Genomic DNA, 17752 nt, shown 5'->3' with positions numbered 1-17752 from the left:
GCATCAGGAGAGCAACATCACTGTGAGGGGATGATCTCATCAGCCTAACCTCTATCTGATGAGTCATACTGACACAGACACAGTGACATGGTTATGATACGGCTGAGACCATTGTTATACTCTAATGTGGATGTACATTTCAAGATTTTATGACTCAGAGAAAACAACAAAGATGTTCTACATAGAGAGCTGAGATGAGGATACTTTCATCATTGGAATTTCATTAGCATAAAACATGTTTCCTTTGATTAACACATTTCCAACACAACATATATATTTCAGTAACCTGCATGTGGATTTACTGTATATGGATAACTGTACAGAAATCATTACACATTAGATTCCAGTCTTATCCCACTATGGATGTTTATGTAAATATCTGAGGTAAGCCTTACTATTCAGTGCACAGACAACAAAGGAGTGAGAGGGGAGATTGTCTGTATGGGAAGATAATGCTATCAGAGTGCAGTCAAATTGAATCTGGAAATGCAGCTGGATAAGCCCTCAAAAATCCCTGTCACTCCTCCATCTTTCCTCCATCTCTACAGCATCTCTCCAGCACACTGCCCTGAGCTACATTAAGCTACATGTCTGCCTTCCTGTAATTAAGAGAGAGAGCCATTGTTCGCCTTCCAAGGAGAGTGAGATGCCGTCCAGTTGTCAGGAGTAGACTTCTCAATGTCTGAGATCTAGTGTGTGTGTGTGTGTATGTGTGTGTGTGTGTGTGTGTGTGTGTGTGTGTGTGTGTGTGTGTGTGTGTGTGTGTGTGTGTGTGTGTGTGTGTGTGTGTGTGTGTTTAAAAAAAAAGTTTCTTAGCTTTTTTTGTGTGTGTGCTCATGCATGCGTGTGTGTGTGTCTGGGTGCAGTGTTGTTAGCCGGGCAGGCAGACTGGTGCCAGGCTGTCTCCCTGGGTCCACTCCACCCAGTGAGCTGATGCAGACAGCAGACACATCCCCAGCTCCCCTGGGAGAGGAGAGGGGAGAGAGGTCTCAACCACTCCACCTGCGCTCTCCTCTCCTCTCTCTGAATTCTTTATCTCATTGAGACTGTTTTTGTTTACAACAGGCTTTTAGATCTGACACTTTTAGATGGTTTACAAGTGTTTCTAATAGAATGTGGGTGTTCTCTGACAAGGTCAGCAGCTTTTTTGTTGCTTACAGAAGTGAGTGCACCTCAAACTGCTTTTTCTTAGCATTAGCTTTACTCCATATTATCATTCGCATTAGCTGTAGTCCTAGTATGATTGGTGTGTTGGTGTCAGCTGTGATCCAGACCACTCTGTGGCATTGTGGATCCCCTGGGACCTGAGACTGAACACTAATGTAGGGTGGGGTCTACTGCTGCATGCTGTGGGCGCATGGGGAACTGATGTTTGTTCCTGTCATCATAACCCCTCATATACTTTCACACATTTATAAACACACACACCAGGGTACAACGCTGACATCATGGTTTCTGCGTGTTAGTGCCCCCCATTCCAGACTAATTCCAACTGCCTTCTTGCCCCAGAGGGGGGTGGCGGCGCCACGCTGGCGATGGCAGGGTGATCATCTGCTCTCAGCTAATTGCCCCGTCACCTCCCAGCACAGTGGGACCTGTAGCTGCACCAGAATGGAGCCATGGGCGGAGGCTGGGGGCTGGGGGAGGGAGGTTACAGTGGTGTTACAGTCAACCCTCTGCCCTGTCTGGCACATAGGCCACTCTGGCACTGTCTCTAGCAGTGATGGGAAGGTCATGCTACTACTCATCCCCAGCAAGAGGTGTGGCCATCTGCTGGCCAATCATGGTGCTGGCACAGCCATTCTCCTCTCCGGCATTATGCTGAGTACAGAGTCCAAGGTTTTGTCTCTGAATGCTATCACAAGCCTCTGGCCCTACATCCGTCTGTCTGTCTGTCTGTCTGTCTGTCTGTCTGTCTGTCTGTCTGTCTGTCTGTCTGTCTGTCTGTCTGTCTGTCTGTCTGTCTGTCTGTCTGTCTGTCTGTCTGTCTGTCTGTCTGTCTGTCTGTCTGTCTGTCTGTCTGTCTGTCTGTCTGTCTGTCTGTCTGTCTGTCAGACCTGCTGTGTAAGAGTGAGATGGATATGAATGAGGTCCAGTGTTTACACACAGAGGTGAGTAGAATATTTCCACACTACAGAGTAATGGCCTGATACTGAATAATGCGGCCATCTCACCAGAGGGGTTGTAGAAGGAGTATCGTCAGCCATCACAAGCCTCTGTATAATCCACTTTACATTGCTGCTTGCCGGGCTCACTCCAAACCAGCACTACCCAACCCAGACTCTAATAAATCTTCCACTGCGTTTCAAAGAACTGTCAGGAGTACTGCGATGTATCACCCCTGAACCCACTGAGTAATTTTAATGGCATGCGCAGACCACTTGTATTTTGACTACTTATTTTAATATAATTAATGACGCCATAAAATGAACTCTAAAGTTGAGTCATTGCTTCGAGCTGAAGTACCCAGTGTGTGTTTGTGTGTATGTACAGTTAAAGTCGGAAGTTTACATACACTTAGGTTGGAGTCATTAAAACTCATTTTTCAACCACTCCACAAATTTCTTGTTAACAAACTATAGTTTTGGCAAGTTGGTTAGGACAACTACTTTGTGCATGACACAAGTAATTTTTACAACAATTATTTATAGACAGATTATTTCACTTATAATTCACTGTATCACAATTCCAGTGGGTCAGAAGTGTTTACATATACAAAATTCCAAGCTTTAGAAGCTTCTGATAGGCTAATTGACATAATTTGAGTCAATTGAAGGTGTACCTGTGGATGTATTTCAAGGCCTACCTTCAAATTCAGTGCCTCTTGCTTGACATCATGGGAAAATCAAAAGAAATCAGCCAAGACCTCAGAAAACAATTGTAGACCTCCACAAGTCTGGTTCAACCTTGGGAGCAATTTTCAAATGCCTGAAGGTACCACGTTCATCTGTACAAATAATAGTATGCAAGTATAAACACAGCCGTCATACCGAACTGGAAGGAGACGTGTTCTGTCTCCTAGAGATGAACATACTTTAGTGCGAAAAGTGCACATCAATCCCAGAACAACAGCAAAGGACCTTGTGAAGATGCTGGAGGAAACGGGTACAAAAGTATCTATATCCACAGTAAAACGAGTCGTATATCGACATAACCTGAAATACCTCTCAGCAAGGAAGAAGCCACTGCTCCCAAAACACCATAAAAAGCCAGACTATGGTTTGTAACTGAAAAAAAAGATTGTACTTTTTGGATAAATGTCCTCTGGTCTGATGAAACAAAAATGTAACTGTTTGGCCATAATGACCATCATTATGTTTGGAGGAAAAAGGGGGAGGCTTGCAAGCCGAAGAACACCATCCCAACCGTGGATAAATTGAAGCAACATCTCAAGACATCAGTCAGGAAGTTGAAGCTTGGTCGCAAATGGGTCTTCCAAATGCACAATGACCCCAAGCATACTTCCAAAGTTGTTGCAAAATGGCTTAAGGACAACAAAGTCAAGGTATTGGAGTGGCTATTACAAAGCCCTGTCCTCAATCCTATAGAAAATTTGTGGGCAGAACTGAAAAACATGTGCGAGCAAGGAGGCCTACAAACCTGACTCAGTTACACCAGCTCTGTCAGGAGGAATGGGCCTAAATTCACCCAACTTATTGTGGAAAGCTTGTGGAAGGCTACCCGAAACGTTTGATCCAAGTTAAACAATTTAAAGGCAATGCTACCAAATACTAATTGAGTATATGTAAACTGCTGACCCACTGGGAATGTGCTGAAAGAAATAAAAGCTGAAATAAATAATTCTCTCTACTATTATTCTGACATTTCACATTCTTAAAATAAAGTGGTGATCCTAACTGACCTAAGACAGGATATTTTTACTAGGATTAAATGTCAGGAATTGTGTAAAACAGAGTTTAAATGTATTTGGCTAAGGTGTATGTAAACTTCTGACTTCAACTGTATGTGTGTCCCAAAGTGATTAGTCTTAGAGCATTTGCATCGCTCTTAAAACATTACTAAAAGTGAGCTGGGGAGCAGTGCCTTATTTGTGTAACTAACAGAAGAGGCACAGCAGTAATACGCAGCAACCTCATGTGACCTGATACCTCTCTGCAATGATAGCCCTCATCTCGTTTTTTACATTTCCTTTCATGCTAGCCGTTCCCATAGACTTCTGGTCATTGTGCTAAATGATAGTTAGCAATTGCACTATTGCTGGTTATCAACTTCCTTCAAACTGCACACATAAATAAAAATGGTATCCACAAGTTCATCTGACTCTGGAGAAGTAGATATGGGCCTCTGGCAAAATCCTCCAAAGTTCACTCTGTGCTTGTCTATGGTGTCACATTTCATCACTAGTCCAAATAGAGATAAATAAAGAATTAAAGGGGTTGGGCTTTTTGATAGATATAAGAAACCGTATATGAATGAATTCCCTATTTCTATCAGAAAATATCAATTTAGTGTCTTTAGACCTGGCTCAAGTTCCTCCTAGTTTCCATTTCTGCATGCAAGCAGTAGTCGTAAAAGCACTATATTGGAATATACAACCCCAGTGCATTTCCTCCAATTACTCTGGGGCTTTGAGTTTATGATTTCAGGTCTAATGACCCAATGATTTAAGGTCTGGGAGGCTGTGTGTGTTCGCCAGGCACTTAGCTCTAACACGGCTACGTCCCAATAGCATTTATGAGTGGATTTGAAGCCTCACCCCATGCTCCTACAATAGAACAAACAGTACTACTGAGCCCAGCCATTTTGTGCACTTGCACATTTGGTGCTTTTAGGTGGGATTTTGCACTCTTTGGTTCAACTCTAATATAAATACTGCATCTGCTGCTGCATTCTATTAAGTCAAGTGAAGCACTATGAATGTCATGTGGTATTGATTGTTGGCCTGTTTAATCTATTTTACCCAAGGGTTTGTAATTTATTGAAGTCTCTAAAGGAAATGATATTTTAAAAGCCGCTATCAGATAGCTTAACGTTGGGAAGACAAATAAACTAATGTACTTAGAGGGAATAGAGTAATCAAATCATGCGGGTTGAAAGGTGAGAACAACAATGCCGACATAGATGTGTGATGTCTTTTATAACTTCTGGCTTTCCCCAAAATGCTGTGGAAAAAGGGATTATAAGCCAATGAAATGACTTTACGGTTTTAATGTTAACACCTTTAGAGGTTCCCTGTTCAGGCTCGGATGTCTCTTGTAAAATGCTGATTGTCTCTACAGTAAGTGGTTTTTGAGATGCCTTTCCAAAGGAAAGCCCGGAGCCTACTAATAACCCATGACTACTGTACATTGTTTCAAACCCACGCACTGATTTGATGCTTTCCAGGCCATTCAGTGACTTGCAATGGCAACTGCTTTACTTGGTATTCCAGTACACCATCAGTGATCACATATTGCCAACAGAATGACAAAGCAAAAGAGGTTGCTTAGTAACAGTGACATTGGATACCGTCTTTATGCCTGATCTGCATCCAAAATGATGGAGAGATACATTACATGTGTGAGTAGGAGGCATACTTGACTTTTTTCCTGATCATTCTAAAGCTATTTCTTCTTGGATTAGTACGCAAAACAAGGAGGCTGTGCCATAATTTAATAACAGTGGAATTGTACAACATCTGGCAGTGTTTGCGTTAGGAAGAGAAATGGGCTCTTCAAATGCTACTAGTAGTATATTATCATTGTGAAAAATATAATAAACTAAATCAAATATACAATACCAGTCAAAAGCTTAGACACACCTACTCATTCCAGGGTTTTTCTGATTTTTTAAATATTTTCTACATTGTAGAATAATAGTGAAGATAACAAAACTATTAAATAACACATATGGAATCATGTAGTAACCAAGTGTTAAACACATCAAAATATATTTTATATTTGAGATTCTTCAAAGTAGCCACCCTTTGCCTTGATGATGGCTTTGCACACTCTTGGCATTTTCTCAACCAGCTTCATGAGGTAGTCACCTTGAAAGCATGTCAATTAACAGGTGTGCGTTGTTGAAAGTTAATTTGTGGAATTTATTTCCTTCTTAATGCGTTTGAGCCTATCAGTTGTGTTGTGAAAAGGTATGGGTGGAATACAGAAGATAGCCCTATTTGGTAAAAGACAAAGTCCATGTTATGGCAAGAACAGATCAAATATGCAAAGAGAAATGACAGTCCATCATTACTTTAAGACATGAAGGTCAGTCAATCCTGAAAATGTCAAGAACGTTGAAAGGTTCTTCAAGTGTTATACAATCAACTCTGCTGCAGAGGATAAGTTCATTAGAGTTACCAGCCTCAGAATTTGCAGCCCAAATAAATGCTTCACAGAGTTCAAGTAACAGACCCATCTCAACATCAACTGTTCAGAGGAGACTGCGTGAATCAGGCCTTCATGGTCAAATTGCTGCAAAGAAACCACTACTAAAGGACACCAATAAGAAGAAGAGACTTGCTTGGACCAAGAAACATGAGCAATGGAGCCTATGTAGATATTTCATTAAAAATCAGCCGTTTCCAACTACAATAGTCATTTACAACATTAACATTGTCTACACTGTATATCTAATACATTTTATTTTATTTTAATGGAAAAAAATGTGCTTTTCTTTCAAAAACAGGGACATTTCTATGTGACCCCAAACTTTTGAACAGTAGTGTATATTTTACGAACAGAGCTTCCATTAGTCACAATTTGAGCTGGTGACTAGTTTTGTTACTTGGCAGTTGAATACACATATTGTAAATAATTTAACCTTCCACTCATTAATATAATATGCCATCTAGTAGACACGCATCCAAAGTGACTTCAAGTCACGCTTTAAAACATTTAACATATGGGAGGTCTCAGTGTGACTCGAACCCACGACTCTTGGCATTGTAAGCTCCATTCTCTACCGGCTGAGCCATACAGGACCGCGTTTACAACATGACAGCTCTAAAAGGAAGCAGAGAGAGAATCGAGAAGCGTGACTGTAGTGACCTCTACGCTTGATTGATTTGAGAATATAGACAAGATGTCCCCAGTATGAAAGCTACCAATTTTATCCCTCATCTCTGAGACTTCTGAGGGAAACAGATCAACATCAAAGTCAAAGCCCTTCTTGTATCTGCTAACAGTTGAGAAGTTGAAAAGCGGAGGGAAGGAGAGTGACACATCAATAAAGGCTTGCTTTTAGCTACCAGGGCTCTGCTCTCTTTGGTGCCTGCATATAAACACTGACCGGGATTCTGCTGGGGCAGCTATGTTATCACATAAGGAATTTCAAGCACAGAGTTTAGTTTTTCTTATCTTCCTGTATGCCTGCTCTTGTATTGAAGTTGTGTTGTTGTCTTACAGCCCTTGTTCAGTTGATGACCTTGAGCTCCAGGATGGCGCTTTCCGTGGTGTAGAATGTGTTTGTGAGAGTGTGTTTGCCGCAGCACTGAATTGTCAAACCACGTGTGCATATTATTATCCGGGGGCGGATTTTTTTGAGCCACATGCAGCGATAAATCTGTTTGGGAATGGGGGCACTGTACCACATCCTGAAGTACGAGACGCATGGGGCGGCATCATTTAGATAAAACAAATTGCCAGCAGCCGTTCAGGGGCAGCTACTGCCGAGATATAAACCAGGGGGACAGCAGCCGTTCAGGGGCACCTACTGCCGAGATATAAACCAGGGGGACAGCAGCCTCTGCGTCGCTGCTCTCCAGAGGAAGACTCAAAGCTATTTTCTTTGGCCAATAACAGTAAAGCAGTCCTGGGATGGCCAGCAGTAAATTCCTGTCAGGTAATTCAAATCAATAGCAAAGCCTCGCTCAGTCAGTAGCCCACAAGGTCAAATGGTACAGAGGAGAGCTGCATGGCTGGATAATGACAAACAAATAAATAAATAAATAAAGTATCATCTTATTTCATTAACTGAGCGGTGTGGGGTGTGACAGGGTAATGCAGCTGGCCCCCTGTTCTCAGCCTGCCACGCCTCCTGGGTGTGCAGGGAGCAGCAGGAGGTCCTGATCTCAGCTCTGGACAAACACTGGAGAAGGCAAAACACCTGGGACCTCCTGACATAAACTCTCATGCACGTGTACGTGTGTGTGTTTGTGCATGTGTGCGTAATTCGTCTTTGTCTTCTTCTTCACATTACCAGGACAAACACATCTCCAACATAAACACATTTTTCATCCAACAATAAACCAATATGGTTGATTTTAATGAAATCCTTTGATTTAAATAAAAGGTCATATATTTAATTGTAATCAAAGGTAATTGCATGAGCCAAGAAACTAAGATATCACACTGAGTATACATATATTTGATTACACAAGCAGATCAAAGTATGGAACATTTAGAAATTATTCAAAGAGAAGTTTTTCATTATTGCTTCCCTGTTCTCCTCTTCATGGCGCTTGTTGAGCACATGCATATATATGTATGTGTGGTGTATGTTTCTGGGCCTGTGCCCAGTAGTATTGTTGACAAGCTCGTCAGTCCCCTAATGCCCTGTAGGATGCAGTGCACTGATGTGGGTTAGACACCCGCCGTCCTTGGGGCTCTGCAGACACTGGATAAGAGCCTGTTCTGGAGGTAGGAGGGGTCCAGGAGGCAGGCCAGCACTGCTCACTGCCCCTCTTCTCTCACTCCCCTCTCTCGCCCTCCTTCCCTTCAGCCAGGCATGAGGCAGGGTGGGGTGGCTGCATTAGTATTCTGCTGAGACAGGCACACAGAGATAGGAACTCTTTCTCCTCTACCAGTGGAATAATCAGCTTGGCCTTCTTCCCCTTTCTTTCATTTGCCTTACCAAACTAGGCTAATTTTGTTTAAATCTAATTTCGTGTTTCACTTTGTAGCTGCATTAAAAATAACAGCCTTTTCCCCCCTCTGCCCATCCCTAGTTGAGAGGATACACAGTAGAGTATGGGGTCTATTGAGAGGGGGGTCAGTGAGTCCCAGGTTTATTTGAGACAGGCTGCCTGCTCCTTCTGCTTATCAGACAGGCTGTTCAGGACGGCAGGCTGCTATCAGACACAGATAGCATCTCCATCTGATCCTGCTCCTACAGGAGAGATGCCAGCAGCCTGCCATCACAGCCTCTGATCTGCCTCCTCCTTCTTGTCCTCTCCTTATCTTATATCTCTCTCCTCCACTCTCTTACCCTCTCTCTCTCCCTCCCGTCCTCCTCTCTGTGGCCTTAGCTCAGTGCCTTTCCATTATTGCATTTTCCAAAGATTTTCTTATTCTCCTCTTTGCCAGCATTTGTTGTGGCTCGTTATTCCCTGTCTTCCCCAACACCTTTTCTCTCACATTTCCTTTCTGTCAGAGTTTTGATTTGCATGTGCACAGCTGTATATGCAGTTATCAGCTGTGTAGACACTCATTCATCTAGACTGTACCATTATTTGTTAGCCTGTATGAAATGTCCTGCTTAATCCAGTTAGTTTGGGATGCAACTCAGGGAGATGAATCCCAGTGAACAGGAGAGATGTAGAAGCAGGCAGAGGAATAGAGCAGAGCAAAGCAGTAAACTGAGAGCCTGTAGGGGATGCGGTAGTGTCATATTTCTCATTGATCGCTACCTAAGGCCCATGAATCACTCTGTCCTTTCAGCCGTTGGCATGACCGGATGATAGTAAGACTAGAAATATCCATTGGTCAATCCCTGTAGGACTTTGTGATTCTGCGATCACAATACATTTTAGCAAAATCAACAATTCCCCTCATATTACGCGAGGGCTTGCAAATTTGACCAATCATTACACTATTACAGCATAAAACAGTCAAATGTTCACAATATATACTGCAGCGCCAGCTGTGCCATCAGAGACTGGGTTCGCGCCCAGGCTCTGTTGTAACCGGCCGCGACCGGGAGGTCCGTGGGGCGACGCACAATTGGCGGGCCGGGCGCAGTGCGCGCTAACCAAGGTTGCCAGGTGCACAGTGTTTCCTCCGACACATTGGTGCGGCTGGCTTCCGGGTTGGATGCGCGCTGTGTTAAGAAGCAGTGCGGCTTGGTTGGGTTGTGTATCGGAGGATGCATGACTTTCAACCTTCGTCTCTCCCGAGCCCGTACGGGAGTTGTAGCGATGAGACAAGTAGCTACTAAAACAATTGGATACCACGAAATTGGGGAAAAAACGGGGGGAAAAAATAAGAAGAAGAATAAAAAAAAATCACAATATTAGCGCATAAAACTGTCTGATCATCACACTACAAAAAGAGGGCTTGCAATTTTAACCAATCATGGGACCTTTCGGCATAACATTTTCAATCAAGCCACATTTTCCTCCGTCAGCGCATTTTTGTTTTGACAATTTGGACAGAATCATTGGATATTGCCATGCAAAATGGCAGAATTGCCGCAGGAAAATCCTGCATTTTTGCCCACAACTATCACAAAAAACTGCCTCGAAACACTGGAGGGACTGACTGGTCCATGCACTAATTGGTACCAATGACCTTATACACAAAACTCTGCAAGCAATTGTCCCATTATAATCGATGATCAACCCCTGATCAGGAGAAAGGTTCTTGGCGTAGCAGTGCAGATGTGGTTTGTCGTCCTCCTCTGTACTTTGGTATTTTTTGTCTTTTTTGTATATATTTCAATTTATTTTCAATCTCTTCCATTTTTAAATTAAATATACCTTCCGGTAACCCATCTCACCCAATGTGACACAGAGCCACAATTTTTTTAGCCATTTTTTAGCCAGAACCGCCATCAGAGCTAGCCAGCTAATTAGCTACTAGCTATTTAGCCATTGTTAGCCACTGCTAGCGGCCTTTCCTTCTGCACAGACACCAGACGTTTTTTTTAGCCTGGATAATACTTGCCAGCTTCGGACTGTTTTCTCCACTACCACGCCGGATTCCTGCCGTAAACCCTGGACCATTACTCCTGATCATCACAGCTAGCTAGCTGTCACCGAGTGAACCAGCCCCGAAGCTAGCCCTGAGCCAGGCCCACCTCCCGGCCTACTCTGTGATCACCCGGCTACTCAGCTGATGCCTTCTGGATTCTACCCCAACAAGGCTAGAATCCACCACTCCACCGGATCCTTGCCATAAGCTCTGGACCTGTGCATCGGATCATCACTGCTACCGAGTGGCTATAGGGGCTAACGCCCCTGCCCCGGAGCTAGCACCAGTTAGCCGCGAGCCAGGCACATCTCCCGGGCTAGCAAACAAAATTACTACAACTATAAAAACCTCTTTCGCTATCTGTTCTGGACACTTTGTCGACACTGCGCCCGCCGTACCACCACGACTGGTCCCCCGACTTAACTCCATCCTGAGTGCCCTCAACCGGCCTTCGCCGGATGTCTGAGCAGGCGCTTCTACCTACCCCGGCCTGCTAACTTTAAACGCTGTGTCTCCCGCGTGCCAGCATAGTAACGACTACCCCGCGGCTTCCCATCTCCATCTATTGCTGTTCACTAGACCCTATGATCACTTGGCTACATAGCTGATACTTGCTGGACTATTCATTAATCACGGTATTCCATTTAGTTTATTTTTGTTTATCTGTCGGCCCTAACTCAGGCCCTGTGTGTAGTTAACAGATCCTTTCTGCCCATTCATCGCCATTTTACCTGTTTAGCTGATTAGCTGTTGTTGTCTTACCCGTTGTTGCCTTAGCTAGCTCTCCCAATCAACACCTGTGATTGCTTTATGCCTCGCTTTATGTCTCTCTCAAATGTCAATATGCCTTGCACATTGTTGTTTAGGATAGTTATTATTGTCTTAGTTTACTGCGGAGCCCCTAATCCCACTCAACATGCCTCATATACCTCCTTTGTCCCACCTCCCACACATGTGATGACCTTATCCAGCATAACTAGCCTGTCCAGAGATGCAACCTCCCTTATCATTACTCGGTGCCTGGGTTTACCTCCACTGTACCCACACCCCACCATACCCCTGTCTGTACATTATGCCCTGAATCTATTCTACCACGCCCAGAAATCTGCTCCTTTTATTCTCTGTCCCAAACGCACTAGACGACCAGTTTTGATAGCCTTTAGCCGTACCTTCATCCTACTCCTCCTCTGTTCCTCAGGTGATGTGGAGGTTAACCCAGGCGTGTCCCCAGGCACTCTCATTTGTTTACTTCTGTAACCCGAAAAAGCCTTGGTTTCATGCATGTTAACATCAGAAGCCTCCTCTCTAAGTTTGTTTTACTCACTGCTTTAGCACACTCCGCCAACCCTGATGTCCTTGCCATGTCTGAATCCTGGCTAAGGAAGGCCACCAAAAATGTTGAGTTTTCCATCCCCAACAACAACATTTTCCATCAAGATAGAACTGCCAGAGGGGGAGGAGTTGCAATTTACTGCAGAGATAGCCTGCAAAGTTTTGTCATACTTTCCAGGTCTATGCCCAAAAATGTATCTCTCCAGAAATAAGTCTCTCACTGTTGCCACCTGTTATTGATCGCCCTCAGCTCCCAGCTGTGCCCTGGACACCATATGTGAAATGATTGCAACCCATCAATCTTTATAGTTCATTTTCCTATGTGACCTAAACTGGGATATGCTTAACACCCCGGCAGTCCTATGATCTAAGCTAGATGCCCTCAATCTCCCACAAATTATCAAGGAACCCACCAGGTACAACTCTAAATCCGTAAACATGGGCACCCTCATAGATATTATCCTGACCAACTTGCCCTCCAAAAACACCTCTGCTGTTTTCAATCAGGATCTCAGCGATCACTTCCTCATTGCCTACATCCTCTATGGGTCCGTGGTCAAACGACCACCCCTCATCACTGTCAAACTCTCCCTAAAACACCTTTTAGGATACCCGACCTGGCCCGGGTATCCTGGAAGGATATTGACCTCATCCCGTCAGTAGAGGATGCCTGGTCGTTCTTTAAAAGTAATTTCCTCAAATAATTTCCTTAAATAAGCATGCCCCTATCAAAAAATGTAGAGCTAAGAACAGATATAGCCCTTGGTTCACTCCAGACCTGACTGCCCTCGACCAACACAAAAACATCCTGTGGCGGACTGCACTAGCATCGAATAGTCCCCGTGATATGCAACTTTTCAAGGAAATCAGGAACCAATACACGCAGTCAGTCAGGAAAGCAAAGGCTAGCTTTTTCAAACAGAAATTTGCATCTTGTAGCTCTAACTCCAAACAGTTTTGGGACATTGTAAAGTCCATGGAGAATAAGAGCACCTCCTCCCAGCTAAGCACCACCTGAGGCTAGGTAACACTGTCACCACCGATAAATCTATGATAATCGACAATTTCAGCAAGCATTTCTCTACGACTGGCCATGTTTTCCTCCTGGCTACCCCAACCCCGGCCAGCAGCTCCGCACCCCCCACATCTACTTGCCCAAGCCTCCCCAGCTTCTCCTTCGCCCAAATCCAGATAGCCAATGTTCTGAAAGAGCTGCAAAACCTGGACACGTACAAGTCAGCTGGGCTAGACAATCTGGACCCTGTCTTTCTAAAAATTATCTGCCGCCATTGTTGCAACCCATATTCTGCAACCCCTGTCTGTTCAACCTCTCTTTCGTATCGTCCGAGATCCCTAAAGTTTGGAAAGCTGCCGCGCTCATCCCCCTCTTCAAAGAGGCGGACACTCTAGACCCAAACTGTTATAGACCTATATCCATCCTGCCCTGCCTTTCTAAAGTCTTCGAAAGCCAAGTTAATAAACAGATCACTGACCATTTTGAATCCCACCGTACCTTCTCCGCTGTGCAATCCGGTTTTCAAGCTGGTCACGGGTGCACCTCAGCCACGCTCAAGGTACTGAACGATATCATAACCGCCATCGATAAAAGACAGTACTGTGCAGCCGTCTTCATCGACCTGGCCAAGGCTTTCGACTCTGTCAATCACCGTATCCTTATCGGCAGAATCAACAGCCTTGGTTTCTCAAATGACTGCCTCTCCTGGTTCACCAACTACTTCTCAGACAGAGTTCAGTGTGTCAAATCAGAGGGCCTGTTGTCCGGACCTCTGGCAGTCTCTATGGGGGTACCACAGGGTTCAATTCTCGTGCAGACTCTTTTCTCTGTATATATAAACGATGTCACTCTTGCTGCAGGTGATTCCCTGATCCACCTCTACGCAGACGACTCCATTCTGTATACATCTGACCCTTCCTTGGACACTGTGTTAACTAACCTCCAAACGAGCTTCAATGCCATACAACACTCCTTCCGTGGCCTGCAACTGCTCTTTAACGCTAGTAAAACCAAATGCATGCTTTTCAACCGTTCGCTGCCCGCACCCGCCCACCTGACTAGCATCGCTACTCTGGATGATTCTGACTTAGAATATGTGGACAACTACAAATACCTAGGTGTCTGGCTAGACTGTAAACTCTCTCTCCAGACTCATGTTAAGCATCTCCAATCCAAAATTTTAACTAGAATCGGCTTCCTATTTCACAACAAAGGCTCCTTCACTCAAGCCGCCAAACATACGCTCATAAAACTGACTATCCTACCGATCCTCGACTTCAGCGATGTCATTTACAAAATAGCTTCCAATACTCTACTCAGCAAACTGGATGCAGACTATCACAGTGCCATCCGTTTTGTCACCAAAGCACCTTATACCACCCACCACTGCCACCTGTATGCTCTAGTCGGCTGGCCCTCGCTACATATTCGTCGCCAGACCCACTGGCTCTAGGTCATCTATAAGTCTATGCTAGGTAAAGCTCCGCCTTATCTCAGCTCACTGGTCACAATAACAACACCCACCCGTAGCATGCGCTCCAGCAGGTATATCTCACTGGTCGTCCCCAAAGCCAACATCTCCTTTGGCCGCCTTTCCTTCCAGTTCTCTGCTGCCAATGACTGGAATGAATTGCAAAAATCGCTGAAGCTGGAGACTTATATTTCCCTCACGAACTTTAAACATCAGCTGTCTGAGCAGTTAACCGATCACTGCAGCTGTACATAGCCCATCCAATCTACCTACCTCATCCCCATATTGTTTTTATTTACTTTTCTACTCTTTTGCACACCAGTATTTCTACTTGCACATCATCATCTGCTCATCTATCACTCCAGTGTTAATTTGCTCAATTGTAATTACTTCGCTACTATGGCCTATTTATTGCCTTACCTCCTCACGCCATTTGCACACACTGTATATAGAGTCTTTTTTTCTATTGTGTTATTGACTGTACGCTTGTTTTTTCCATGTGTAACTCTGTGTTGTTGTTTGTGTCGCACTGCTTTGCTTTATCTTGGCCAGGTCGCAGTTGTAAATGAGAACTTGTTCTCAACTAACTTACCTGGTTAAATAAAGGAGAAATATATATATAAATATTATTTTTCTCCAATATGTAAAGATTTATACCATGAATGATTCTCATGTATTGTATATGAGAGATGAATTCACTGTAAATCCTTTATCATATGTCCTTCTGTCCTTGCAGGCAAAGACTCCCACCCTGACCATCGGAGGAACTATGTGATGTCCTTCGCCTTCTGCTTTGACCGAGAGGATGATGTGTACCAGTTTGCCTACTGCTACCCCTACACCTACACCAGACTGCAGCACTACCTGGACAGCTTGGAGCACAGGAACCTGGACTACCTGCAGAGAGAGCAGCTGGGGCTCAGTGTGGTGAGTGAGTGTGTGTGTGCGTGCTTGCATGCATATACATGTGTGTGTTTGTGTTGTTGTGTGTCATCTCTCCCTCATCATACCGTTTTCAACAGAATACCAGAGAGCCCCCAGCCCAGGTCCAGCAGTCCTCTGGTTCACCTTTTCATGTTATCAGTATGACTCTTCAACTCTGTGTGATTGTAGCCTGAGAGAGGACAGGAGTAGGGTCCTTGACTGTGCTAGGAGGTGAGGTGTGGTGTGGTGTGGAGGCTGGGGGAGCCAGCAAGAGTGTGTTTCTCTGTCTCTCTCTGTGTTGTGCCTGTGCAGCGCGGCACGCTGGTTGCCCTTTGAGGGATAGCACTGCTGCGTGTAATCAGGAGAGCTCTCACCTCTCACAGGAGCAGGTACTGGATCATGCACGCTGCCTGCAGTACTGTTTGCTCTTATCAAATAATTGTAGGAGAAAAACTCATTAGAAATGCTTGAGAGTTCTTTTTTTTATTTGTACATTTGTCAAGGAAAGCTAGCTGCAAGCACCAATGATGAAATTGCATTTATTGATAAAAATGAGTCAAATATTTATGAAATTTGGTTTGAAGGGCAGATGTTGATGATGTGGATATCTCAACCAATAGGAGCCCAGAATTGGCAACAAAGACAAGAACATGCATCAGCATATTCCTTCCATAGTTCCCATCATAGAATTAGAATCCAATTGAATTGTATTTGTATGCTTCCCACTGTCCTATCACACTTTCAAGTACAAATGAGGGCTTGAAAGTGTAGAGTATTAGTTCTGCTTTTATGCCGCACTGGCACTTTGTGATGAATTCAGACATAAAACAGAGTGAGTTGGCACTCGGACTAAAGATTAGTATGCATAGTCATAGAGGTGTTTTATGGCCTTATTTGTCTTTTAATGTCCTGTGGTCCTGGGTCTTTGACAGCCTGGCCCAGCCCTCTCATTACGACCTGCAATGAGAGAGGGATGAGGGGACCTTTCCGTCTGCTGCAGTAAAGAGCCCCAGTCCCTCTAGTGGCTCCACACAGTCACATGATACATGTTTGCTGGTGGAGCTTACCATACGTGTATGGAGATAATATACTCCACACGCACGCACACACACACACACACACACACGCACACACACACACACACAGATCACATGTGCATATCTACACATACAGTTACCCTTTCAGATGTAGACTCCATGGACCTATAGTAAATTATCAGGGGGTAAGACAAAAGCCTCGCCATTTAGTGTGACATTCACCAGTGACCTTGACTGAGTGCCTTATCATGAATAATATCATTTTCAATCAGCCCCTCACTCTCAGTTTAACTTGTGCACGAAGGCATAAGATAGAAAGTGCTTTACAATGCTCATTATTTCTGATCATTAGGTATGGCTTGCTCTTAGGCTAGTCATAGCTCCAAATGGAACTGATTGGAAAGCTACATTTCAAAGATGTAACTACACATTTGAGGCGTGATTATAAATCAGCAGATGCTTAGATTGTTTCAGCCCAGAATGAGCCTGGAAGTGCTTGTCAGATCTTCAGGGCTGGAATTTGTCAGTGACACAGTTCCTCCACGTTTTCTTTAAAAACCTCTGTTAGCTACCTGGGCTGTATCCTTGATGGAGCTTGGGGGGTGTGAGCATGGCCAATAAAATGCTAGGGAAATGTAATGCTAGGACCACGTTTTTGGCAAGAATGTCCAAGCTGCTTGATAAGGACTCAATGAGAGTGCTAGCCACTGCCCTGATTCAATGGCGTTTTGACGACGCTACTCTGGTTTTGGTGCTTATTTCAGCTTCTGAAGGGGAAGCTCCAGATAGCCCAGAATAAGCTGATCAAGGTCATATTGAAGGTGATTCCACATACTCACATAGACAGGAGCTACTTTCAGGTACTCAACTGGCTGCCTGTTGAGGCTAGGGTTTCCCAGATTACACTGGGTCTGGTTAACAGGATTATTTATGGTTCTGTGCCCAGATATTGGACTGATAACTTTCCCCCTGTTAGGGATGCACACAACCACAGCACCAGATCAGGTGTTGCTAATGTGTGCTTATACAGGTTCAGGAGTAATGCTGGGAAATATGCTTTCTTGTATACAGGAACCTCAGAGTGCCCTTAAAAACGATGTCCTCTCTGGGCAGCTTTAAA

At 44.3% G+C, this 17752-nt stretch overlaps 1 protein-coding gene across 1 annotated transcript in view; it reads left to right on the top strand.

Moving 5' to 3' along the window:
• The window catches only part of LOC109897490 (cytosolic carboxypeptidase 6), a 469989-nt gene that overhangs the window by 269048 nt on the left and 183189 nt on the right, over nt 1–17752 (top strand). The window contains exon 6 of the mRNA XM_031832857.1: nt 15414–15598. Within this exon, the coding sequence (XP_031688717.1) occupies nt 15414–15598 (185 nt within the window). The remainder of the gene's footprint in view (nt 1–15413; nt 15599–17752) is intronic.

The sequence above is a fragment of the Oncorhynchus kisutch genome, linkage group LG10 (genome assembly GCF_002021735.2).
Source record: "Oncorhynchus kisutch isolate 150728-3 linkage group LG10, Okis_V2, whole genome shotgun sequence".
NCBI classification, from domain to species: domain Eukaryota; kingdom Metazoa; phylum Chordata; class Actinopteri; order Salmoniformes; family Salmonidae; genus Oncorhynchus; species Oncorhynchus kisutch.
This window is presented reverse-complemented; position numbering and strand designations above follow the sequence as displayed.